This window comes from Pleurodeles waltl, chromosome 3_1 (assembly GCF_031143425.1).
Source record: "Pleurodeles waltl isolate 20211129_DDA chromosome 3_1, aPleWal1.hap1.20221129, whole genome shotgun sequence".
NCBI classification, from domain to species: Eukaryota; Metazoa; Chordata; class Amphibia; order Caudata; family Salamandridae; genus Pleurodeles; species Pleurodeles waltl.
Genome location: NC_090440.1, coordinates 653373504 through 653401093, shown reverse-complemented (window position 1 = coordinate 653401093; position 27590 = coordinate 653373504). Strand labels below are relative to the sequence as shown.

At 43.2% G+C, this 27590-nt stretch overlaps 1 protein-coding gene across 1 annotated transcript in view; it reads left to right on the top strand.

Moving 5' to 3' along the window:
- Window positions 1-27191, top strand: part of LOC138284418 (cytosolic 5'-nucleotidase 1A-like) — a 98046-nt gene extending 70855 nt beyond the window's left edge. The window contains exons 6-7 of the mRNA XM_069223161.1: window positions 9128-9306; window positions 24647-27191. Of these exons, the coding sequence (XP_069079262.1) occupies window positions 9128-9306; window positions 24647-24988 (521 nt within the window). The 3' untranslated portion in view covers window positions 24989-27191. The remainder of the gene's footprint in view (window positions 1-9127; window positions 9307-24646) is intronic.
- The last annotated feature ends 399 nt before the right edge of the window (window positions 27192-27590 follow it).

The window sequence follows — 27590 nt, the reverse complement described above, 5'->3', positions numbered from 1 at the left end:
GGAGACCAAGAGGCTCAGATGCCTCCGAACCAATGTTATTAAAAGTCCGGCTGAGGCTGAGACATTGGAATCTTATCCAGAATGTCCTGTACTTGCGATGGAGGGAAGACCTGTATCCAGGATGGCTCCAATGAAAGTGAGCCTCTGGGAAGTTTGGTGTGACTTTCTTTTTTTTTTTCAAAAACTTTTCAGTGGTTTTCATAACAATGTAACACGAGACAGCAATGACAAAACAGCACATATTCACATCCCCCTCTGTCACCTCCCTTCATATTGCGAAGATCTGCTTCAGTTCCGAATCGCATAACACCATCATTTGTTCAAGGCTCTGCCTTTATCGTAGTGTCCACTGTGCCCTCCCTCTTGTACCCCCTTTTTAGCTTCCTCTTTGTCTGAGACTACATCAGGCCCTTTCCACAGGGACCATATCTTTTCAAACTTATGTGGGCAACCCCTGGTGGGGTACACCAGCTCCTCGCCCTCCAGCACTAATCCATATTCGATGACCATTCTGTCACTGTGGGGACTTTTGCTCCTCCCCAGTACCTGTCTATATCCCTCCTGCCCATCATTAACACCACATTACAGAACAAGAGCTGGTACCTGTTTGTCTGCTCCTTCCAGATACCCAGCGTCACCAGTTGTGGAGTGAGAGTGATTGGGCAGTCCACAAAAAGAGATCATGTCTCTCACCTTCTCCCAGTAACCCCGTATTCCCACAGGGTGTGGATTAAAGTCCCCTTCTGTCCAGATCTCCTTTAACAGCGGTTGTTATCCACCTGTCCCATCTGGTAGAGATGGGTTCTTGTGTAAAAAGCCCTATGGAGTAGTTTCAACTACTCTAGCCTAAAGCCCATACTGATAGCTACCTCTTGGAGATATGTGTAGGCTTTCCTCCAACTGCCATCCTCCAACCTCTCCAAATCAGTTTCCGACTCACTACATAGGGCCTCAAGAAGGAGGCAGGCTATGCCTCAGGAGGGAGGCATATATCTGTGTCACCATATGCTTATGTAGGGGGGGCCCAGTACCTTCCATAAAAGAGGTATTTTCTCCTCGGTATGCCAGAGGAGGTTCCCATAGCCCGGTAGGATATGTTTCACTTGTTGTTATCAAAGATGTTGTCCCCCCGTCAGTTTGAATTGGGCCTGAAGTTCAGGGAATGTAAGCATCTCCCCTTCCTTCCAGATATCTCCCACTTTTGATATTCCCAGAATATCTTACTTCCTATGCTTCTCCACACTTTTTAGATGCACCAGCAGAGCCTAGTCCCGAAGCGGGGTCTCCAGCATCACTCAACCCTTCTAGCCTAGTGCTTTCATTGCTTCCTGCCTTATCCTAACCGCCTGGGCAGTGGAGCGTGGCAGTGAGTTACACCTGCCAGCTCCATATAGCCATTTAAGGCAACCCCCAGGATATATTGCCCTCCTGGCTGTGTAAATTGAGGGTTCTTACTGCACCATGAGAGCCCCATCATTTATTGCCTGCAGTTGTGCTGCCCAGCAGTACAACTTCATGTACAGGAGGGCCATCCCTCTGTCCTCTGGTTTCCCTGTCTGTACAGATAGAGCAATCCTCTGCTGGCCTCCATCCCAAATCAACTGTTGGTTGCCTCCTCAATGTCTTTAAAGAGTTTGTCTGGGAACCTAACTGATATATTCTACAATATATATAGAAACTTAGGGAGAAATATCATTTTGTAGAGTGCTGCATGGCATAATTCTGAATTCAAAAGTTTCCTCCAGTTGACCACCATCCCTCTATATTAATGCACTCCGAAGTTTACCGAAAGAAGGTGTCTAGCCAAGTGGTGACATAAATGCCCAGGTACCTAAATCCCGTATGTCCCCATCTCAAGGGATAACTTCCCTCTCAAGGTGGGGTCTAGTCTGTCAAGGGGAAAGCAGTAGATTTACTCCAGGCAATATGAATAGGGGATAGAGCATTCCAGGTTGGCCACATGTAGTAGGATATCATCTGTGTGAAGCGATACCACATCTTCCCAGTCTGAATCCAATTTCAAGCCCCTGAGCAGTGTGTTACCCTGGATCCTAGTCATTGGAGGCTCGATCGCCAGAGCCAACAAGAGTGGGGATAGGGGGCATCCCTGTCTGGTGCCCTTGCTATGTCTAAATTTCCTCAACCCTGTCCCGTTTATGCAGACCCATGCTAGTGGTTCGCGATAGACCAGCACTACCCATTTTAAAAACATTGGCCCAAAGCCCATTTTCCACAGAACTGCCATCAAGTATAGCCATTCCACTGAATCAAAAGTTTTTTCGGCGTCCAGTGATAGCAGCAACACTGGTTCATCAATCCGGTTTCTCCTGGCCAGACAGCCGAACTAAGTGAAACCTGATCAGGGGCTATTAACCTATGTTCATGAGCCTAGGCGCAAGCACCTTGGGCAGAAGTTTTGTTTCTATGTTCAGTAGGGAAATTGGCCTATAGGAGGCTCTGTCTTCCTTCCTCGTGGATAAAGGACTATGTTGGCCTGCTTCAAATCCTTGGGTAGGATTCTTCCTCGCAGTGCTTTTACAAGCATTACTTTCATGGGAACCACTATATGGGATTTCACACCCTTGAAGATCTCCGGCAGGCACCCGTTCGAGCCGAGGGCCCTTCGGCTTCTAAGTTGGGATATCAGTTTGGAGATTTCTCCCTTTGTCATTTCCATCTCGAGGGCCTTGCTCACCTTCTCCCTAAGGAAGGGAACTGGAAGTCCCTAACAACCTTCACCATGTCAGGCATAGCTCCCTCCAGTGTTGAGCAGTACCGTTTCCTCAGGTGGTCCGCGAAGGCCTGCGCTACTTCATTTGGGGTCTCCACTAGGGCACCCCCTTGGAGTGAACACTGTGTGTATCCAGCTTTGGCCTGCCTCGTTTTTATACAATCAAGCCAGCAGCTTCACAGATTTATTGCCAATTTTATATAGTCTCTCCTGTTTTTTCCTAAAGCGCTGCCTCGCCTCCTGGTGAGCCAGACTCTGGTACTCTTTCCTCAAAGTCTCAAGACTGAACACCCTTTCTCTCGTAGGGTAGGGCACATATTCCACCTCCCTTCATACCAACTCATCTTCCAGTTTCCTGCATAATTTCTCCCTTTTTCCTCATAGCATGGGCTCTTCAGCCCCCCTTCAATACTGCTTTATATGCCTCCCAAATGGTCATTCTGGAGCCCACTGAGTCTACACTGTCCTTAAAACAATGCTTATTGGATTGCCTTATCATGCCACACGTGTTCTTATCTGTGAGCTCCTATGGGTCTAATCTCCACACCCTCTCAGGTCTGGGTAATCTTGTCCAGAGTGTTGTCACAACTGGGGTGTGGTCTGAAATCCCTGTGGGCAGGTATTCTTTGTTCCCAAAGACTCACACTAGATGGTGTGGCACCAACAGATAGTCCAACTTGGACATTGACACAATGGAGTTGGAGGCATAGAAGTACTGTCGTCTTTGGCGATTATGGGCCCTCCGTAAGTTGGCCATTCTGTTCACATCCAAAAAATCTCCCATATGGGTATCTTCCTTTTGGAGGATCCCACAACTAGTCAGTCAGTCCATGTCTCACTAATGAGTCACATTAAGGTCTCTCCCCCCAGTAGCAGGGCAAAAAGGGCATTTGTTATCCATTCTCTGAGCTTTGCCTACCCTTCCCCTTGCATTCCCAATGGTAGGTACGAGGATGCGACCACCATTCCCATCCCGTTTCAGAAGCCTGTCACTGCCACATAGTAAGCCTGGGGGTCTATCCATGTTTTAATAAACTGCAGGGGCAACGATTGCCAAGCTATAATACACCTACATCCGTTGATCTCCTGGCAAAGCCTACATGGTCCAGGAGTCTATAGCGACCCTGGCCAAGGAATCCGCAGTTATTTCCCACCAAGTGTGTCACTTGCAACAAAATCACGTCCAAATTATGTATGGCCAGGTATTTGGTTACTAACCCTGTTTCAATTTGCTCCGATTCAATTAACATTCCACTACAGAACTTTTAGGGGAAACTCCTCGCCAGTTTGCTGTGTCCTGGGATCAACCATTTCGAGTCTTCTGGAATTGCCCCTCTATTAATTCCTTATAGGTGGTCGACCTCCCTGTGGAAGATGTGCTGTTTCCTTCTCCTTACAAACTCTCATTTAAACTCCCTCCTACCTACACTCTCATACTGCAGGCTTAAAATGACCTGCTTCCCCAACTGCTGAGGTGTCTGTCGTCCCAACCATGTTAACACAAGTATCTTAAACTACAGAGGCATGTCTCAACTTGGGTTGACCTGCGGAATGGTAAAGGAGCCTGCTCCACCACAGTCTCACAACACCCCTCCGCACAACCACTCACTGTCCCCCTATCAGTTTGTGCCCCAGGGCATTCATCAAAGTATCTCATCTGCTGTCATTGGCGTAACACTGGAGTGCGGCAGCAGATCATCTGAGCTGCTACCGGATGGCGTTTCATTCTCTGAATCCTCTGACTACCCTGCCAAGGACTCCCACCAGTTGGTCACCTCTAAGGTTTGACTCCGTTGTATGATAGCCACTGCTGTAGGACTCTTGTCATTGGGACAAGACTGCTGGATTCGGGTGGCAGCACCACGGTGTGTGGAGGACTGAGTCTTATCCCACACCATCTAGCAGCTGTCGGCCTAACCCCTTTGGCTAGTTAGCAGCACCTCACAGAACCCCAGAGTAAAGGTGATTTGTGGCATCCTGATGCATGACACTCTATAACTTCTCAGGAAGTCGTGGTGGAACAGAACTTCCCCTTTTCTCTCAGTTAGATAAGTCTTGTACATACATAAGACAAACAGAAGCAGTATTTGGTTCAATATATTTTATTGACACAACTGCATTCTATGCAATGAGTGATGAATTGCAGTTATTAGGACAGTAAAACAACACTATTATCATTGTGATGAAAAATGAGAAACAGATAAAAGAAGTCCCAACATTCTGTCACACTAGTGAATCTAAGATCCCTACCTGCACTACTAAAAATCTACATGAGAGCAAATAGCAGTGTTAGCCCTAACCTGCCCCTACTCGGTCTCTGCAAGGAAGACCCACACCCATACCTGGATAATGAGCAGAGAGTGTTGCCTGTTGGTCTGCTGGCAGTCCTCCCAGGCTGGCTGTAATGTTCCCCTCTAACTTGATTATTGGCAGTCTGTTGTTTTATAATAAAACATTTTGTTGTTCTGAGAACTGCCCTGACATAATAAAACATATTTTCTGTGTAGGGTAGAGATTGTACTTTTTGGACTGGCAACACTCTGTAAATGATCATGTACAGCTTCATTCAGTCTTGGGCTGAACACAAGATGAAATGTTGTGCAAAAGAACTAATAAATTCTGACTGGAAGGGCAACAGATAAAAATAATAAAACAGAACAGCTTAAATGCTTTTCTAAAATAATAAAAGGAATAAAATGAAATGCGATTGAGTGAAAGGGAACAGACCTCCGGAGCAAAGCTAAAATAAAGGTGCCCATGCAAAGCACTAAAATAGCCCTACAACACCACCACTCATGCCCTTCCGGTTTCTGCCTGGTCATTTGTGGGACCCAATGAGAGCCATCTGTGCGCCCTTCTGCACTAGTGAGGCTCACGCCAGCCCCCTTCCCAGGTCACCTCACCCCTGTCAGGTACTGGGTACCCACTAGCCTCCAGCGAGGCCCAAGCATCTGCCCCTCTTGTGAAGAAGTGGGAGGTTCCCCAGTCGATAATCCTAAATTTTGCCAGAAAGAATATTGCATATTGAATGCTCTCATGGTGGAGGTGCTTTTTGACCCTTAAGTAGAATTCTCGTTGTTCCTGCACTGCTGTGGGGCAATCGGGATATACATTCCTACTCCCTCCCTCTAGTGGCTGTGGCCGTGTTCCCTTGCCACCTGCAGGATGCTGTTCCTGTCCCTGAAATGCAGCAACCGGGCCATAACTGCTGTGTGCATATTCCACCCTTCTAGCACCACAGAGGAAAGCCAGTCCTTCAGATGTGACTTTAGCATGCGTATAGTGAACCCCAACAATGTCAGGAGGTTTGCTGTTGTTTGGTGGTGATCTGTAACAGACTGCGATGAGTCTGCCTTCAAAAGCTAGTCAGCAAGATAAGAAAACAGTGGAATCCCCAACCTCCGATGGTAGGCTGTGACTACTGCCATCCCTTTCATAAACTCCTAATGGTCACTGTTGAGGCTGAAGAGGAACATGGCAAATGAATATGCTCCTGACCCACCTTGAATTGCAAGAAATATCTGTAAGACTGTGAATGGAGGTATGGAAGTAGGTGTCTTGCGGCCAAAGCCCCTATCTAATTGCCTGGATCCATTGCAGACAGAACCTCTGCCAACATGAGCATCTTGAATTTGTCCTTCTGCATGAAGACGTCCATCGGGTGGAAATCTAAAAGAGGATGAAGGCCTCCGTCCTTCTTCGGTATGAATAAATAGTGGGAGTAATAGCCATTCCCTATTTCCTGACCCAACCCTTTCTATGGCTCTTTTAGTCAAAAGAACGTGCACTTCTTGGAGCAAGATGGATTGGTGCTCCTCTGAAAGAAGTACTAATGTGGTGAGAGATGCTGTGGTCAAAAGGAAATAGCAGATCATAGCCTTGTTGAGCTATCTGAAAGACACACCTGTCAGGTGTTATATTTTGCTGCCCTTCGAGTAAATGCCTATTTCTGACTCCCACAAGGTGGTTTTGTGCTGCTTGGAGCCTGATGCTGCAAGGACGGGGACTGGAAAGTTTGCTACACTTGGTGGTCTGGACATTGTCTGCTTGATCTCTGCCCTGAAACAGCTGGGGTGCCAGTTGCAGAGGTAATGGGCCTTCGCATTACCAGTGCACCAAACCTCTGGAGAAGCCTTAAAGGGGCAAAATTGCTTAGGGTGCTGTTGTGCTGGAGTTGAAAGGCTAAGGAGCTCGCCAACGTGACTTTCTTTGAAGTGCTCCAATGCTGAATTTGCCTTCTCGCCAAAAGGTGAGCACTCTCAAATGGCATATACATCAAAGAGTCCGGCACGTCACCAGAGATGCCTGTGGATCTCAACTAAGTGTGACACCGAAACACACTGCCTCTTCAGTTAGTAATGTCCAGTCCAGAGCAGATGAGATGTTTGGCCGTATCCTGACCATCCTAGATAGCTTGAGCCAGGTTGGTACAAAATTCTTTAGAGACTACCAGCAGGATCTCACTAATCATGTCTGACATTGACCGATTGGAGGAATTGGCTTGCTTTGATTAGTTTTGAATCCCTATCTAGGGGAGTCATAGGGAATGAATTGGAGTTCACTGGGGTTGGGTTCTGAGGCAAAGTCATGGTTCTTTCTGAGTCAGATTGAACTGGTGCCAGGTCCATCAGTACGGCTTTGGGACGCAACTTTGGTTGAGGCTGAGATAAATCTGGCTTAGATTCCTATAAGACTATAGGGACAGGGTCTTCATCCCGTACTACCAGCATTGGGTCAGGTGTTGATGTCAAAAGGACCGTTGTGGATTTTCTTGCCGGATTGGTTAGTTGGCTCCAACATTAGAGCTGATCCTGAGAGGGATTCAGGAGGCACAGATGGCACCAAGGGCTGACCTGCCGATAGTAATTCAACTGGAGGCCTCCATGGATCCCTTGGGACCAAGGGAGTGGAAGGAGTGCCAAAGATTCGCAACATGTGCTCTCCAAAGGCCTTTATCTGTTGTGATGTTATCAATTTCCCATTGGAAATGTAGGGTGCATTGGGATCAGCTGCGGAATTAGCTCTTTGGTGAGGGGCCAGTAGCGAGTCCAAGGGGCACCCTGACGTCCATGCGACTTCTCGGACTGAAAATAGAGGTACTGGGATGAATTGCACTTGGATGGCTTGTGCTTTTGCTCAACATGAGGGCCTTTTGCAGTACTAGGCCTTTAACTTCATGTGGGAGCAAGATTTCTGAGACTTCTTTCTAAGATCAGTGGTGTATAACTTTGCATTCCAGTACCGCCTTTGGATTCACAAGGGCACAATCTGCACAGGACTTGATTCTTGACCCGAACTCAAACGCTAAAGACACACCTCGTGGAGATCTGTCACAGACATTTGTTTGTGACAGTCCCTACATGACTTAAACCCTTTACTTTAAGGAGAGGACATAGTTCCCTTGCGCCAAGGAAAAAAGAAGAATTTTAAGAAAAAAGCCCATCAAATGATGGAGAAAAAGTTGGCAGGGAGCTCCAGATCCAGGTACAAGGGTGTGGAAAGGAAGGAAATAGCGTTGACCCACGAAGATGGCTCTTATATTCAGCTTTATCATCTCTTCCGGGGCGGAATTAAGTCAACGCGAAGCCGCACAGTGCCTGCTACTGGCTCACGGGAGCAAAGCTGTTTAAATATTCTGGATCCAGTCTGGCACCTGGGGATATTGTAAAGCTGAATAATCTGCAGTTCAAGGTATCCATGAAAAGAACTGGCCCAGGCTCCTAAAAGAAAAGTGGCACACATGTAAAAACAGCAACTCTACCAACTGTTCTGGTACTATCTGTGGCGTGCACTTGTACTGTGTGATGCATTTTAAGTAATATTGGGCCATTATCAATATGCAGTCCTTAGTAAAAAATAATAATATATATAATGCATTGTCAAGTGCCACCATAATAGGTTGGGGGTCAATTGGTAACAGATGAAAAATTCAAAGTAAATCAGCAAGGTTGCTCAGGACGAGGTGGATGAGGAATATGCATGTGTGAGTCCCTCTTCCCTCCAGCCTCTTCTCTTAAAACTGCCTGACCTCTCTGTTCATCTCAAATGCACCAGCTGAGACAGGGCTGCGTTGGCCACAAAACCCAACTTTATCTGCCCAACAAAACAACCATTCCTTACTTTTATGATCGTTCATCCCTGTTGGCAGGAAGGCCAATCGAAATTTGCTTCTCCCTGTTGCTAAAAAGTGTTCCCACTTGGTGTTTTTAGATCATTCCTCAGCCATTGATTTCTGACTTCTGCCACCTCTTCACCTTAATTGGCCCCTGTCAACCTCTGCACCTATTAAGTGTCTCTACTTCTCCCCTCTGCCGAAAAATTGCCCCCTGCGGTCCCTGCACCTTTCGGGCTGTGGCTTCATCATGGTAATCTCTTTTCTCTTGCATCTAACTACAGGCGTGTCAGCTGCCATGCTCTTCCAGCAGGAACTGCATCCCCCTACCAACCAGCTCCGGGTGGCATTCGACGGCGACTCCGTGCTCTTCTCGGACGAGACCGACCGAGTATTCCGGGAGAAAGGCCTAGACGAAGCTGTAAAGTACGAAAAGTCCATGGAAGCCGTGCCAATGGGCAAGGTGGGTACACTATTGAAGTAGGGCAGTGCAAATACAACATTGGATCTCAAAACATAGCTTAACATGCTGACACTCACTTTTACCATCTGCACTCTCCACCGCTGATGCATGCTGCTCACACGAAAATAACCTTGTTTTCAATCTATAATTCGGATCTGAACTCTCCAGCTAGGACCCTGGCTTTGATAAACTTGCCCTGTCAATCAAAATTTAGAACATGCCTTCTTTTTAGAAAGCTCTTGCAACAAATATTGGCAAAGCGTATAGATCTGGCTAACATTTTGAGTCCTGATGTATGTCAAAAAGCCTCTACATTAAAAAAAAATAAAAACAAATGGCTGTTTTGTGTAAACGGTGCAAGTCAGAAAGGAATCATAGGAGGCGGAGACAAACAGCCAATAGCATAAGGGTAGAGGGGAAAATACTCCACTGGGTGGCGCCAAAGTCCACTGTATGTGTATTTGAACTGGGCAACGCTAGCTCAAAGGCTAAAAGTGTCAATAACTGTGCCTGGCTTCTGGTCCTTCAGCAGTCAGGCCCATGGTGCGCGGTCCGCGCCAACGTTAGAGGAGACATGCCCAGGAATAGACGGGCGCAGCATGGGCTCTTTGAGGTGCTGCTAAGCCTTTCGACATGGAAGGGTTCCAACCTTAACTAGACAATTGAACTCCTGAACTTCTTCCTCCAGCCTGACTTGGTAGCACTTCACACACTTGACGTCAAGTGCACTCTTGTGTATTACATACATAAGTCCTGCTGTAAAACATAACAACTTTTAGTTGCCTTTACACAACCTCATAAGGATCATCCCATGTCTAAGGCAAGTATAGCCAGATGGATTGGTAAATGTATCCAGACCTGTTACCTTAAAGCCAGAGGAACCCTACAGACCCTCCCCAGGCCATTGCACCACTATGGCTTTTCTTTGCAACATATCCATAGCTGACCACTTCATAGCAGTTATGTGGGCCACTCCACACACCTTCACAAAGCATTACTGTGTGGACATTTTGGCAAAGCAACTAGCTAGAGTAGGTCTTAAGGACTCTGTTTCAGACCTCTGCACCATCCAATGCCTACCCACTGCTTAGGGGAGTACAGCTTTACAGTCGATATAGAGCATGTGTATCCACAGCCACACATGCTATGAGCAGACTAAGGCGGTCATTCTGACCGCGGCAGGCGGCGGTAGCCGCCCGCCATGCGGTCACCGCCATTTGGCCGCTCCGCGGTCAAAAGACCGCGGAGGCCATTCTGGCTTTCCCGCTGGGCCGGCGGTGCCTGCCAAAGGAGCGCCCGCCGGCCCAGCGGGAAAGGCCCTGCAACACAGAAGTCGGCTCCGAATGGAGCCGGCGGTGTTGCAGGGGTGCGACGGGTGCAGTTGCACCCGTCGCGATTTTCACTGTCTGCTAAGCAGACAGTGAAAATCATGCTGGGGCCCTGTTAGGGGGCCCCGCCACTGCCCATGCTAGTGGCATGGGCAGTGCAGGGGCCCCCAGGGGCCCCATGACACCCGTTCCCGCCATCCTGTTCCTGGCGGTAAAAACCGCCAGAAACAGGGTGGAGGGAAGGGGGTCGGAATCTCCATGGCGGCGCTGCTTGCAGCGCCGCCATGGAGATTCAGCCCAGACAGGGGAAATCCGTCGGGAAACCGCCGGATCCCCTTTTCTGACCGCGGCTTTACCGCCGCGGTCAGAATGGGCTGGGAAGCACCGCCAGCCTGTTGGCGGTGCTTCCGTGGTCCTCCACCCTGGCGGTCGATGACCGTCAGGGTTGGAATGACCCCCAAAGTTGCTTACGCTGTAAGTATTTGTTAGTCGCATGTAGTTTCACATGCCCTCTCCCACCTCCCTGGGAGCCAGTGTTTGCTACAGATATTGTCAACATATATAATTATTTACACTACACTTATAGCCACTATCCTATCCTACTCACTATTCCATATCTACTCTTCCCCGATGTGCAGAAAACAATCTAAAGGTAGAGTCAGTGCCCATGTGCATTTTCTGCCTGAGGAAGAGCCACTGAGACCTTGTGATTCAAAAAACTGCTTTGAAAAAAACAAGTTGCAACAGTCTGAACCCAGCACTAGATGGCAGTAGTATGCAGAGCATGTATATTCACAGTTCTACATGCGATGAACAGATGCTTACAAAGTACCTAACATAGGGCCAGATGTAGGTAGGCTTTTGCACCTCGCAAACGGCGAAAAACGCCGTTTGCGAGGTGCAAAAGCCCTCAAGCGATGCAGAAACACATTTTGCAAGTCGGAGCCGACTCGCAAAATGTGTTTCCGACTCGCAAATAGGAAGGGGTGTTCCCTTCCTATTTGCGACTCGCACCGCGATTTAAGTTGATTTGTGACCGCGAAAGCGGTCGCAAATCAACTCGCAGTTACCATCCACTTGAAGTGGATGGTAACTCATTCGCAAAGGGGAAGGGGTCCCCACGGGACCCCTTCCCCTTTGTGAATGCTCACAAAATTATTTTTTCAGAGCAGGCAGTGGTCCTATGGACCACTGCCTACTCTGAAAAAAACCGAAACAAAAGGTTTCTGTATTTTTTTCTATTTGCAGCTCGTTTTCCTTTAAGGAAAACGGGCTGCAAAGAGAAAAAAAAAAACTGCTTTATTTAAAAGCAGTCACGAACATGGAGGTCTGCTGACGACAGCAGGCCTCCATGTTTGCGAGTGCCTATACTCGCTATGGGGCAGCAATTTGCGACCCACCTCATGAATATTCATGAGGTAAGTCATTGCGACCCCATAGCGAGTTGCAGTCGGTGTCTGAGACACCGTACTGCATACCAATTTGCGAGGTGCAAATTGCGAGTCGCATGGACTCGCACTTTGCACCTCGCAAATTGGCGTTTTGCTACATCTGGCCCATGATCCTTTATGTACTTACCTGTAGTTTATTGATGTTATTCTGATTGCTTTATTATGAATTGTGTAGTTAACAAGGATATGTATTTTTTCCTTGTTTCACTTTTATTTTTACAGCTATTGGCATACTGTATCACGGTTATACCATGCTGAACACTGTAATAAATGATTACTCAGTTTGGGCTATCATGTCTCAAGAAAAATATTTGTCTTCTAGCTTTGCACTCTGAGCTACGACATTTGTAGTTGCTCCTCTGTGCAATAAAGCATTTATCATATTACATAGAATATACAAAAAGTTGGAGGAAACTAAAGTGAACATGAAGTGGAAATAAAGTCCAGTTTGACAGTGAGTTGAAGGCATAGGTCCTAGGCCACTCTAAAATATTTCTTATTTACTAAGATTAATAAAAACAAAGAGTCTCTAGAAACGATCCACCAGGCTGCCCTCACATTGCAGCACATATTGCTGTTAGACCTCTATCACCTTGGGGTTTAATGCTGTGAAAATGCTGTGGTTGGTAGCAGCATTACCGACAGCTATTTTTGTCATACTATTGAGTCATACCAGTAATTCACAGAATAGCATATGTCTTTTCTAGCAGCAGAATGCTCTGGATACCCCTCCCATACAATAATTGTTAGGAAGTGAACTGCAGTACTGTTTAATCTGTATCATCGTTATAACTCCTCAATGAAAGTGAAGGTTGGAAATGGTGCAAAGTGGAAGTCATCTAGTAATTTGATTACCAGACAATTTTGTGTAAACTGTACATGATTACCAGACATTTTGTTCTGTCCCCTCGTACTAGCAATATCAAAATCAGAGGCAAAGGATTTGGTGTCCAGAGTTCTCCTAGCACACTCCCTTCGCAGTTGGTAATAGGTGCCACCAAAGAAGGAGTGTCCATAGACTGATGTACAGCAAATGAGGCGGAGCAGCCATTCAAATACTCCCCAAATCGTAACAGAAATCTCAGAACGTATAATTTGAGTTGCAGGTGTGGGCTTAGGGGTGCCCTAAATTCTTACACTCCAAAAGACACCTCACTATTACACCCACAAACAAATGGATCAGGGACGTTGTTAAACCTCAGTTTCATGAGATAATGTGTCCAGAGACAAGACAACGCACAGCATATAAAAAATACAGTCAAGTAAGGAAAGACTCAATAAATGAGTTCTATTGCAAAATTAGAAAATGTGAAAAGATTGATTACAAAATTCAAAAAAGTACAGTACAGAAATTGAAGAGGAGGTGCATAAGTAATTGCCATGAAGGCTTACAGTAATAGCGAAATACAAAATAGCAAAATCAGGAAGATTCTGAGACCCAAATGACCAGCAGAAATAATAAGAAATCAGATAGCATCCCTAGTATCATCAGAAAGTCAACAAGAAAGTTCTGGCTCACCGCCAAAATCGAGGGTTTATATAGAAAATTGTCTAATAGTACATAACTAAAGCTGCATATTCATCAAAGGGTGAGCAAGGCGTATAATTTCAAACCTGAGCATGGTTTTAAACGTCATATTGACTTACCAATTAAGCACTATCCAACTAGATGAATATTGATTTAACCCTTCTATGCTGATGTTATCCAGAGGTGGCAGGACAAACTAGTTACAAAACAACAGTGAACTATTGTGAATGAACACAGTAGCTCGTGAAAGATACCTTGAATGGCCGCTACAATACTGAGCCCCTGATGGAAAGTTTTCTTTGATGACAACAAGAACAACGTCAATGGAAATAAAAAACATAACTTAGCTTGACTGTGTGCTGCACAAATAAAATTTTGAACAAGATGGCGTCAAGGCCTAACTTAGGCCTTGTTAGCATAAACAACAAAAAAGCATTTTAAAATGTTGTAATGTATTTGTTTCAAAGGCAACAACATAAAATACATGTACACATATAAAAACAAGAGTAAAAGAACATTTTGTATAATGTTAATAATGCAAATGTCTCAAGTGTTTGACAAAATGGTATCTTCTTTATTGATACATATTTCTTAATTTTCGATTAGTGTCTAGCCAACATGTGTTTTTTCACATGGATATAACAAATGACTTCATCAGAGCTAGAAAGAATAAACATATACTATGATTAATCTAACGAGAAGCATGCAGTAATTCATGAAATATGCACCTTCCGGAGCAAAATATATTCAGAGAGAATCATTTGATGACACATTTGATAACTCAAATAGTTGAGAAGAGAGCACTAGAATTCAGTAATAGGAAAGTGTGCATAGCCTGGTGAAACAACTGTGAAAAACATAAACAGGTAACAGAATAAAGGAAAATGCAAGGAAGGTCACAGAAAAAGCTAAGCATATGCACCTGTGTTCTAAAAGCTACAAAGTGTAGTTCCATTCAGAGAAATATCACCACAAAAATGTAAGGTAAGCTATATATAAGGGTGTGAAGCGCAGAGCAAGTAGTGTCAGTTTCTCACCCATATTTAAGTAGATGAGCAGTCCTCCAAAACAAAAGTCAGTTGGCCTATGCATTTGTAGTAAAATTAAAAAGCAATACATGCTAGAAATAATCACAGCATCCCAACTACATTAGAAAATGAGTTAGTCAAAAGAAGGGTGGTATCTGTGCCCCGATAGTAAAAGAATGAAATAAACACTATGTAGGGTGGACATAGATTAGAGGACAAATGCCCTAGTGTGACACACATGATTCATTCATGAAGGAAAAGAGAGAATAATATAATCCCACAAGCAAATTACAAACAGTGTCAGGCAAGGGAAATTGCCAAATTGTTTATGCAAACATAGTGTAAAGAGATTCAAGTAGTCATATCCGGCGGACCCTGTGTGCCCGAAACCACTTTGTCAATGATGCTCTCGTGGTTATAACCGTCCTCACTGCCCACATGTTACGTCCGTGCATGGCAATAGTGTAAAACAGACTAACAGGGTTGAGAGAAACATTTCATCCTCGGGCTGCCAGTGCCGTCTTGCATTACTTGCATGCATTGCCATATTGGAAAGTTCAGGAGGTGGACCTCATATATACTGTCCACCAAGCAAGCAACCACTCAACACAGTAGGGACAAAGTGTGTTTTGCTCACAAATTTAGAGACTCACCTTGATTCTGAGTCATCATAATAAAACAATCTATATGTGCATGTTTGCACAACAGTAAACAAAAGAAAGACCTGAATGGTCAATAATGATTAAACCAGCCATTTTGTGTGCCCCAAAACTAAAAACTACATGGCATATGTGTTAGATCCATCACAGTAGTCTTACTCATAATTGGAGTGTTCTCCTTTGTAATAAAGAATGCCTCCATGTGTGGTTGTGGCAGTGAGTACAGAGTAAGCGTCATTAATGTGTCAACCCAAAAAGCCTAAAAATAGGAAATGGACATGTGCACAATAGTCTAGTAAGACAGAGCGGCCATATTAAAGTAGTGCCCCACATGCATGATGTGTGTATATTAAGAAAGAGCTTCAAAGAGTTTCAAAATTCAATAGGTATCCGAATAGTGATGTCAACGGAAGGGTTGCCGGTCATCTATGATATGCACATACAACCCATTGAAAGTGGAGTAGCCTAAAAAATATGCAGTGTGGCACGTGAAAAGTAAATGAGGGTAATACAGTAGTCAAAGATCTTAATGGGCGTGGAAAAAGTGGTTTATGTCGCTGATACCATAAATATGACCTAAGAGTCAACCACGTTGCTTAGTAGCCCATTGTAACTAACTATGCCGTTCAATGTGAAATGGCATAAAGTAACTTATCAGGAAAATTGTTTCAACAGATAGTAAATAACCAGAGGGAAGGGGGAAAGGCGGAGCTGGGTACGGAAGGGCAAGTGGTGGTGTTTCCCCAAATGATCAATAAGTATTGACAATTACTTCAATTTCTGTACATATATGTGTGTATCAATCTGCACAATATAAATGGCATGTGTATTCAATAATATTTAAAAACCCACATACATTACAGTGTGGTACATGGTAACTTCTGTGTGAACAGCATGCCTCATACACGCGATTACTAGCACTAAGTCGCTGGAGTGCTTCCAGGACAAAACCAGTAAGAATAAATGATGAAGAGTGTATTTTAATATAAAGACATGTCATTGCAAAACTAACATTGACAGACTACATTTGTGCTTGGATCCATACCCATTTCAATACCACTTCTCAAAAAACTCATGCCTAGAGGTTTATATAGTCATGATAAATTGGACTTTAAAAATATGTTATTCAGATCAGGTGGGGTCATGCATGAATTATACAAAGTTTCTGATGGTAATCAACAAAAATTATTCACCACAAAAGTATTGTAGTTCACCGTCATTGTTAAGACCTAGTAACACAGCCTTAAGCTTCATGATTCAAAGGTTGACGTAACTTGAACTTCCTGTTACCATTCCTAGGATCACTTGGTATCTGCTTTATCCCATGGAATTTGAATGTGGTTTGGTTATCTTGTGCTCAACATGAGAGGTAGTGTAAAGCTATATGGTAGCTTGCATCTATTTTCTTGAAAGCCCTAAAGTGTACTTTAGTTTCTTAATGGTGCTGCTGTCCTGTGTGTCCTTCCTAGGCACTCTCTTTGTATGTGTTCCCTAGCTAATCTCTCTGCATGTTTTACTGTTGCTATTTACCTGTATGCTATCCTTATCCACTCAAGGTGTGTCTCCACTAGCCTGTCTCGCTGTGTGTTTTACTGTTTTTTTATGGTTTGAAAATGCTTTATTAATGTTTCACAAAATGAACAATACACTTACAAAATAATCTGTATGAGTATTGTAATAAGATAAGAATAATTTATAGATGTTACGAAAAGTAGCTCTATAGTGAACAACAAGTTGAGATAACATAGCATTTTATATTTTTGTTTTGGAACAAAGAGAGAGGGAAGTGAAGAAAAAGAAAAGAAATGGTAAACTATTCTAAAGGGGAAGAAGATAAAAACTTTACAGTTACTTTTATTATGATGTGGAGAGACGGAGTCAAAGGGAGTCGTGGAGAATCAAACGTCAAATGCACATTAGGGATATTATTCTGTGATCTAGATAGAAAAGGACGAAAAGTGCAACAATAACATATCACATTTGATTAGTTGTTTTGTAGAACTTAATATTAGTACTACCCAACCTATGATGATGACAAAGCATATTCCACATCTAAGAAAGGTAACTTCCCTAGCATCCTAGACTTGACAATCTGTAATTCAGTTGCAATAGCTAAGTTCACAAACTTTCCCACCGTAATGCTGTTTTCCCACATTGGAGAGGATCCACCAAGGAAGATGTGAAGCTATTCAAATGGTAACGTAGTCGAACAAAAGTCCATTAGTTTAACCCAAACTTGTGATCAGAATCGGCTGACCGGAGCGCATTGAAAAACACATATGAACAACAGTAAACAAAAGAAAGACCTGAATGGTCAATAATGATTAAACCAGCCATTTTGTGTGTGTCCCAAAACTAAAAACTACATGGCGTATGTGTTGGATCCATCACAGAGTAAGCGTCATTAATGTGTCAACCCAAAAAGCCTAAGAATAGGAAATGGACATGTGCACAATAGTCTATTAAGACAGAGCGGCCATATTAAAATAGTGCCCCACATACATGATGTGTGTATATTAAGAAAGAGCTTCAAAGAGTTTCAAAATTCCATAGGTATCTGAATAGTGATGTCAACGGAAGGGTTGCCGGTCATCTATGACATGCACATACAACCCATTGAAAGTGGTGTAGCCTAAAAAATATGCAGTGTGGCACGTGAAAAATAAATGAGGGTAATACAGTAGTCAAAGGTCTTAATGGGCGTGGAAAAGTGGTTTATGTCGCTGATGCCATAAATATGACCTAAGAGTCAACCACGTTGCTTAGTAGTCCATTGTAACTAACTATGCCGTTCAATGTGAAATGGCATAAAGTAACTTATCAGGAAAATTGTTTCAACAGATAGTAAATAACCAGAGGGAAGGGGGAAAGGCGGAGCTGGGTACGGAAGGGCAAGTGGTGGTGTTTCCCCAAATGATCAATAAGTATTGATAATTACTTCAATTTCTGTACATATATGTGTGTATCAATCTGCACAATATAGATGGCATGTGTAAAACACATATGAAAGATATCACTGTGATCTTCTGCACAAGACCAGTAGTTACTATCTGTCACTATTGAAACCTGTGTAGAGAAGAGAGGGTTAGGAATAATCTACTGTAGTAGAAATAAATGTTGGAGAAAAAACACATCTAGTCCAGGAGCCTTGACTTTAGGTCGTGTTAGAGCATCCATAAACTGAGATGTCCTCACCCAGTGAAGAAAGTTCTACGAACCTATCTTTGTGTTGTGGTATAGAGGTGAGAAAAGCATCTAATATCGCCTCTGAATTTGAAAACTCCGAACTGTATACGTTAGTATAGAAATCAAGGAAACACTATAAAATGTTGAATAATTATTGTGGTTATTTTCAGGGGTACCTTTAGTGATGTTGATTTTAGACTTTTTGTTTATTAACTTTTAAATAATTTGCTAGTAATTTGCCTGCTTTATTACAACCCCATAATACTATGGGTTCATTTTTAAAAGAGTACAATATGCGCTTTCACAAGATTGTTTGTTAAATTGTAGTTTTGCAGTTGTAAGATGGGCCAGTGCATTTTTATGCTTTGAAGTGAAGTATTCATGTTCCAGGTGTTTAATATTAATAATAATTTGAGCAACATAGCGGATTCCTTGAGAGTCAGTTTTTCTTAGAGGTGACATAGTCTATAATAAATCCTGCCTTACAAGCATCCCATATATAATTCATTTTAGTGTTGGAAGTTATATTGATAGCGAAGAATTCAACAGAGAATTGTTGAAATGTTTCTATAAATGTGGTATCTTTTCATAAGGAGTTATTGAATCTCCACCAATTAGTACATGTGACTTGTGGCAGTAAATTTATGTCTACTATGACCGAGGCGTGGTTGTAAATTAGAATAGAACCAATTTGAGCCTGTTTCGAGGATTATAAGACATTGTGGGTAACAAAGATGTAGTCACTCCTGGAGTCCGAATGTTGTACAGGTGAGCAAAAGGTGAAGTCCATACTATCAGGATGGAAAGATAGACAACAATTAAACCTTGAGATATAATAGTCTTTTTAAATAATGTTTGCATTTTGTTTGGAATATATTTGTACTGAGAGCATCTATCTGTAAGAGAATTCATAAGTTGATTACTGTCCCCACCCACAATAAGATTATCTTGAGAACATGAATTTAATACAGTAGAGAATTTGTACCAGAATTGAAAACCTAGTCCAGTGGGACCATAGATATTGCATATAGATATTGGTACATCCTTAATTTTCAGGGACAAATAAGCCATCTACCTTCACTGTCTTTAACTTCTTAGTAAAAAAATAACACAATTTTTGTGATTAGCTGCAGGAAAACAAAAAATATGACCCACCCAGTGCTTCTTCAAAGAATTCATATAATTTTAAGTCTAGATAAACGTGACCAAACTCTTTGCTGTTGTATGGGGTTACAGAGACCCTTAATATTCCATGAAACAATGCATAGGTTACTCATGGTGTACAGTCAGGAAAAAGATAGTGCAGAACAGTATGTAAAATATTCATAAAATTTGATAAACCATCCTGAAGACAATTATATGAAAGGAAGATGAAATCCAAAGGTGTAGGCTAAGTTAGAAAGGACAGAGATAGACAGGATACAAGAAAAAGAAGGTACAGAAAGGGGTGAAAATGAGAGAGGGAGGAGTAAAAAGAGAGGGATGAAAGGGAGAACAAAAAGCTCCCATTGATAAATATATAAAAGATGGCCAAAAGTCAGAGGACTTTAGTCATAAGTAAGCAGGTAAAAATGAGAACGACAACAGTTAACTGAGAGAGTGTTAGAGCACACAGACAAAGGCCATCTAATAACCCACCTCCCCACAGAAGAAGAGAAACAACAATTAAATAAAACAATGTAGAGAAGACCAACTTTTGGAGTAAATAATAGACATTGTTCTGGTAAGAAAAGCTAAGAAAGAAACAAAAATACAGAGACCAGGCACACTTACCAAAATAAGACTTGACGATACAAACAGTGATAGGTGCAGGAGTAGGGAGACAATAACGTATAGGACCACAGGACACGGCATACCAATGTCAGTGACAGACAAGGGACTGCCAGCCCCTGTCAGTGACAGACAAGGCACTGACCAATGTCAGTGACAGACAAGCGGCCTGCAAAGGAAAAATATAGCAAGTCATTCCACATCTTGTGAAACAAAACATCAACTGCAAACAAACAGATAATGAATCATGAGAACATGATGGCAGAAGAATCTGTCTTTCCAATTTTCATTGCTTCTCATTTATAGGTTTGGATGAACTTTGTCAGGTCTACTGGGTCATGATATGTGAAGGATCTGTCTTTGTACATAAATTTAAAAAGGCAAGGGTGAATGAAACAAAATCAGCATTCATGGTTTGAAGTGTAGTGCATAGATCAAAAAACTACTTCCGTCAAAGATCTGTGGAGGGCGCAACATCTTAAGCAAAGAAGATCTTCTTGCCAGGCCAAAGCATTTGCTTTTGTTGTTTAGAAGCAGAGAGCACTGTCAAAAGCTCCAAATATTGTAGGAAGCAAGTGATAAGACTTTGTGGGCAAATCGAATTGGAGTTGGACTGAGGTAGTGTTCCCACACAATGTGCTCTCTGAATATTAAGAATGGTGCAGTCTTTGAGCGCAACAGTTTTAGGAATGGTAAGCTGTAGGAGGGAAATCATGCCAGAGCCCTCCAAACTTTCCAAAAGGCCAAAGATTCTGAGATTATTGCACCTATTGCTGTTCACTAGATCCTCTGTGCACTTTTTGAGTTGACGGATTTACTTTGACATTGAATCAACTTAACCCACTACATCCTGAGCGTAGCTAATATGTTGTTCAAAATCTTATATTCTTGAATCTAAATTAAATAATTTCTCCTCAGTTCTCTGAAGTGTGACTTTTTACCAATAGGGTTGATATTTTTGATTTCATCAATGGGATCGGGCCGAGTCAGAGGCAATTGAGACGTAGATGGAGACACTGGATCCTGTATAGCCTTCTTATTAACTTCACAGTTTGTTCGTTTAGGGATGACTCTGAGGGACTGGAAGAAGCGAGGGGTTTCAATGTGGACTGTAGCAAATTATCCATAATGTGTAGTACGGGCAAACAGTGTTAGCAGTTGCAAAGAAAATAGAAGCAGTTAGTTGTGATACTGGTGCGTAGGAAATTTGAATAAAGTCAATAATACACCCAACTGTGTGCTGCACAACAACTTTCAATTATTTAAATTAATATGGCAGTGTTTAGTCCTATATGGGATTGAGGAAACAGCACTTATTTGATGAGAGGAAGAAGGAAAAAAGAAATTAGCGGTTTTCCCCAATAGAAGCTATTGCAGTTTACAGTTACAGTTTACAGTTTTTTCAGTTTATTGGTAATATCCTCAGTGGTCCTAGAGAGATCTGAGCCACAAAATGTTTCTATTTATAGAGAGTTGGGAGCCTGCATAAGAGCTCCGTTATGAGGAGCGATGAAGTAAAAGAGCTCAAAATGGCAGCTGTGGCGACCCTGTGTGAGGAGTGGTGTTATGAGAAGGTATTTAAAAAAAATAAAGGGAAGAAAGGTTAACATTACCCCTCCTCCGCTGTTCCTGGGGCACCGCCACATGCTTGTTACTCTCTTCAGGCTCTCTTACTGCCAAAAGAGCTGCTGATGTTCCGGGGGCAGCAGGAGGGCTAAACATCTTGCTGTGCACCAACTGTGGGTGTTTTCTCATGTGTTTTATTCTAGCTTCTTCTCAGAGAATCCTCCCTTAGCCACTGGAATTATTATTTCTTAGATGCATCTCCTTTAATAGTTGTGAGGCTCTACCTCAACATAGTTGGCCCCTCTCTGTGTTTAACCCTACGTGCAGTCTTTTTGGGCCCCGTAGCAGCTCTCCATTTTCCTCTTTGACTGCTTGTGCATATCTTAACTTAAGCTATTTTGTCCCTCTATCTTCTGTTACTAGTATTCCTCTGCTGATGCTGCTGCGCCTCTTTTTTCCCTTTAGCTGCTTTCTAACTGAGTTTTTAACTAACTGTTCTCTGTGACTCTCCCTAGCTACACTTAGACAGTATCTCTTACTCTGTTTCATTGTGTGAGCTTTAGCCAATCGCGGCTCGTGGGGGGGCGGTGCGTGGCAGGAGGAAGGGGGGAAACGACAAACAAAAAAATAACAATAAAAAAAAGTACCTTCCTTGCCGCCTCTGTGTTACTTCGCTCCATGGTCCTCACTGCAGGCACAGGCTCGCAGCCTGTCCTGTGGCCAATCCTAACGCTGCTTTCATGCTGCCTGGCAGCATGAAAGCAGCGTTAGGATTGGACGGAGCGCTCTGGGCGCTCTGAGGCAGATTGGGAGCCTCTGCCTGCTGTCTCCAACCTGGCAACATAGTGCTGGGTTGGAGAAGGCCCAGTGTGCATATGTGTATGGATGGCCGTTGTGTGTTTGGACGGCCCGAGACGGCCGGCCAAACACACATGGGCTCTGAGGGTTAGTGCTGTGCAGTCCCTCTCTGTCCCGGTCACGCCCCTTGGCCCCTTCCCTTTTGCGATAAAACGATAATAACTTAGTTTATTATTGTTTTACTGTAAAAGGTTTGCAGCTGCTGCTGCTGGCAGTGGGGATGGGGGGCATTCTCCTCCGACATAGCCGAGGAGCTGCCGCTGGCTTTATCCCAGCTGATATAATCTTTATATGGCCTCATAGTTTTTCTCTGTTTCTTAGCTGTTCTTTGCATTTCTTCCTTTAGCACAGAGGTCTCCAAACCTTTTAATGCTGCGCCACCCAGTTGAAAAATAAAAATCACTGGGCCCCCCTTCAGAATGTTTCACAAATATTTTATAAAGATGGCAATGTTTAAATATGTCTAGATATATTTAAACAGTGCAGGTAAGTACTGTTGCCATTTTAAAAATGCAATAACATGCTTCTGCTTGAAACAAAACACTGTTATCTGTGAAATGACCTTGAAGGAGATAGTCGAAAACTAGCCTCTTTTACGAGCATGACTTTACAATAAAAAATGTTTTCTAAACATGTTAAAATGATCTGGCTTGGGTGGTACTACATCTAATTGTATTTCTCGTAGTTATACGTTTAGGCACAGGCAGGGAATATTTAAGTGGAGGTGCTTGCTATCCAGCGTACCTGTTTGCTCCTGAAAAGTGCTGGTATTTTCCCATGAAATATATTGCAGCAGTGCTGAGAAGTGCAGTTTCTTTCCAGTTCAAATTAAATTAGGGTAGGCTCCTGGTATCTGGCAGTACCAGCCCATTTAAAGCACTGGCACAACTAGATACAATCCACTGCTGAGGCTCATCTGAGCCACCAGTTACTGTCTTCTCTGTATGGTTGATCTCCACCTGTCGTACTCTAGCTATTGTTTTGTTGCGTTTTATTCACTATTTTCTTCATGAGTATCCCGAGTTGACTTTACCCTGCACATTGTACAAGGTGGTTCTTCTTGCCCTGCTCTCTTTGGCCCTGTTACGGGCACATCATTAACTCTATGGGGAGATACAAGACTGGAATTAATTCTAGCTGGTTTCTCTACATGAGGTAATGGCAGTACTTAATTTTAGCCGGTGTTGGACACCGACACTTATTTTTCTGCATCAGGAATTTACTGTGAGCAAAAGATGCATATGGAAAAGAAGGAGGAAGAGAAAAATGAAAAAGCATCAAAAAGAGAGAAAGCAGAAAGCTGCAAGAGGAATTTGAAGGAGCAGGGAATTGCTATAAATGGATTAAAGAGGCCCAAGATGGCATCAGGATTACGCTGCCTCAGTATTCTGTGCTCACACATTTAATTGTAGCAGTCATGTGTTTTAGAGGAGAGCTTTGGGCACCAGCACGTTTTTATTTACAAATGAAGCACTGGGTGATGGGGATCACAAGTAAATCCTCATTGAGTGGGTAATAACCTGCCAGACCTAGAGTTACAAGGTCTTTTGAACAGGTTTTGCCTATTCTGGGGAGTTTAATCCTTATATTTACTACCGCTTCAAGCAGGTGGTAAATGGGAGGAGGGAGACCCACTGAGATCCTGTATAAGAACCATGGGAAGGGGAAGGTAGGCTTAGGGACTGTTGAAGGAAGCATTGGAAACTTGCACCTCTGCTCAGTGTGAGGTTGAGGTGGGGATCGACCTTAAGCTTTGCTTCATTCTAGCCTCAAAGGCTTGTTGGTGGATGGGCACACGTAAAACTGGGCCTCGTGTTTCCACACCCAGTAGTCCCTGATGGAAGAAAACAGGGCTGAAGAAGTGGTCCCCCACTCTGAGGATACCACTGTGACCAACTTGTAACTGTATTTTTTTAGCTGCATTTATAATGTCTCTTCATCAGTGTCTATTCTCTACATTTTCTAGGGTCCCCTACTGGAGTTTGCGATGCTGCTGGGAAAGATAAGGCAGAACTTTGGCCGGGAAGAAGGCCCCCTGCGCACCTATCTTGTGACAGCTCGCAGTGGCAGAGACATGGGTATCCGCACCATCCGCACCCTTCGTCAATGGGGATTGGCCATTGATGAGGCATTCTTTATGGTGGGGGCTCCCAAGGGTCCCATCCTCACCCAGATCCGACCTCACATCTTCTTTGATGATGGCGAGCATAACATTGAAGGGGCCCTGGATGTGGGTATCCCTTCAGCGTGGGTTCCCTTGGAGTGCGCTTCAGCAGATGGGAAGCTGAAGGTGATGGGCCAGGAGTAGAAGACAGCATGCTTGCAACAGCAAATGGCAGATTGTGTACCACTCAAGTCCTAAATCAAAAGAGTGCGTTTATGTTCCACAAGGCAGGGGCAAATCGAGTAGACTGCTGCAATTCCAATCTGTTGTGGTACTAGCGCTGTGGTCAGTGATTTCACCTGTAATCATCTGGCATCTTCTTACATAAATCTAGCAGAGTCTCTGAAGGTGACATGGCACATCATGGTTGAACTGGTTGCCTGCATCCTCAATGTTTCTTTCTGGAACTGCATTTACAGCCAGGTAGTTATTGATTGGCGAACAGCAACTACAAATTCCTCAGGGACATTTCACACCGGCTTACTATTCTATCCCATATTTATTTCATTTTTGCACACATACCTCATGTCTACATGCATGGTTAAAGACCTGTTGCATTATTGCTAAAAGTGTACCCTGCTGGTCATATCAGACTGTATAGGGATTCAATGTCAACCCAGTACAAATAATCATTCATTCCCCACTTTGCCTTCCCTTTCTGTTCTTATAGAGTTAACAGGTTTTATTGAAACTACCATGACATAACAGGAAGACAACAGACCCGCTGGGAGACGTTTGACAGGTGGCTGGCAAACAGACATCATCACTGCTGGATCACTGTTTCCTTACGGTCTCTAGGACCTTTGCCAGTTCCATTGTCTGGTGATTAGACATGGATTTTATACCAGTTTTCTTTCTACCGAATTTTGGCCACATCCATGCCTTGTCCAGCGAATAGCTGTCAGTCCTTGCCCAAGGTATAGTTAGAGGCTAGGAAGATAACCGCCATCGATCATTTAGCCAAGCTCCTCTAGCATCATAAACCAGTCATGAAGACACTTTACTCATCTAGGGTTGAGTGTGCTGCTGTAGAGTTCTGCTGTAAAGTAGATTTAGAGAACTGTATTCCTGAGAACACAAGCAGTCCCAATCCATGTCTGTTCCTTATGGAATTAGCTGGTCCCTGGTTTGTCCAATTTGTCCATTATGCTAATCATGACTATCTTTAGCCAATAGTGTTTATGGTGTCAAAAGAATCACCTGTTTCATGTCTGTTAACTCTTGGCAAGGTCACACTTAAAGAACAGATGTTCGATGTTACACCATTTGATATGAAGAGAAATTCATGCGCACCAATGAACTTGGTGTTATCCTCCATTAAACATACTTCAACGAAGCGAAGAACTAGATCTAAAACCAAGTACATCACAGTCACAAATTTTCCCTTGATTTCTTAAAAAGGCCATTATGCATATTAAGGGCTCAGAAGGTTAGAAAGAGGTCTCATTGCCCAAATATTGCCATTGAGTCATAACTTCCAATTACCAGAGGGATCCTGTCTAGTTACTAATTTCCTGCCCATATGCACTTGAGCACTTAATGCAGTCTACTAAATGATCTTTTTCCTCTATCCATTCCACTTAAGAAGTAATTTCCTTGATGGATTATCCATAAGGATTTTATTTGATGCACACAAAAACGTTATCCTCAATGCATCCAACTTCACATTGTTACTTGCTTGTGAGGATTTAACACGGTTGCATCCTCATTTGGGACCTCCTTCCTCATTGCATTCCCTTTAAGCAGTGCAATTCTTGGTGAAAACCTCACTTCTCAATGTTTTTATAAAAGCACTTACCTCGTCAATGTGTCCTGCTTAAGAACTTCTCTCCTTAATGCATGCTATGCCATGATGTGTTGTCCATAAACATTGTAATCTTAGATTATGCAGCCTTTCCAGTGGCATCCAGTGTATGAATGCCTCCTAGTTTACACACACACTCATTTAACTCATGGCTTCTGCAGATAGAAGGATTCCGTCCCACCGTCAAACTGCTCCTGGTAAGCACTGCAGATGAACCACTCCGAAACTCACACTTTCTAAGAAGCACAACACCAACCACAGCCCACATTGCTTGTGTAAGAGTGAGACGGCATTTCTTACTCTCCACCTGATGTCATCCTTTCTAGAAACATATTCCATTTTTTGTATTTTCCTTTTTTTTCCTTTTTTTCATATTTGTAGAATTTTCACTTTTTACTGGTATATTGGTCTTCTTTATGTTAAACCTTTTTTGTGGTCACTTCACTTGTTTTAGTACGTTACTATGTTTTTACGGGTTATTTTAGGAGAAAAAGGGCTTTGGCACGGTTTTGCAATAAAATAAACATGATCCTGTTTTCCGCACATTCGTTTGTATTACCATTTGCCTGTAAAGAAGAAACTTGGTTAAAGGCGTGCTTTTCAGTCGGGTATTTAGGTAGCTTGTCTTCTCTCCAATCTCATTGATCATTATCATTTTTGCAGATCCACTGAAAATTTGAACATCAAACCATTCCTCAATGCCCCAGTAAGAAAGTCAACACTAACGCCTCACAAAAAATGTACACAGTAAGCTCACTAAACTAATTTAAAAAAGTGTTTACAAGGAGACACTCAGGAGCTGTTTACAATTGGGTGGAAATGTTTACAATTGAAAGGAAGGCACCCACACCTTGGAAAACATATATGCAAGAATAAACTGATATACTAGTTAGCTTTATTACCTTAAGGAGAAACTTTGTGTGTGTGTGGCAGGGGATGTAA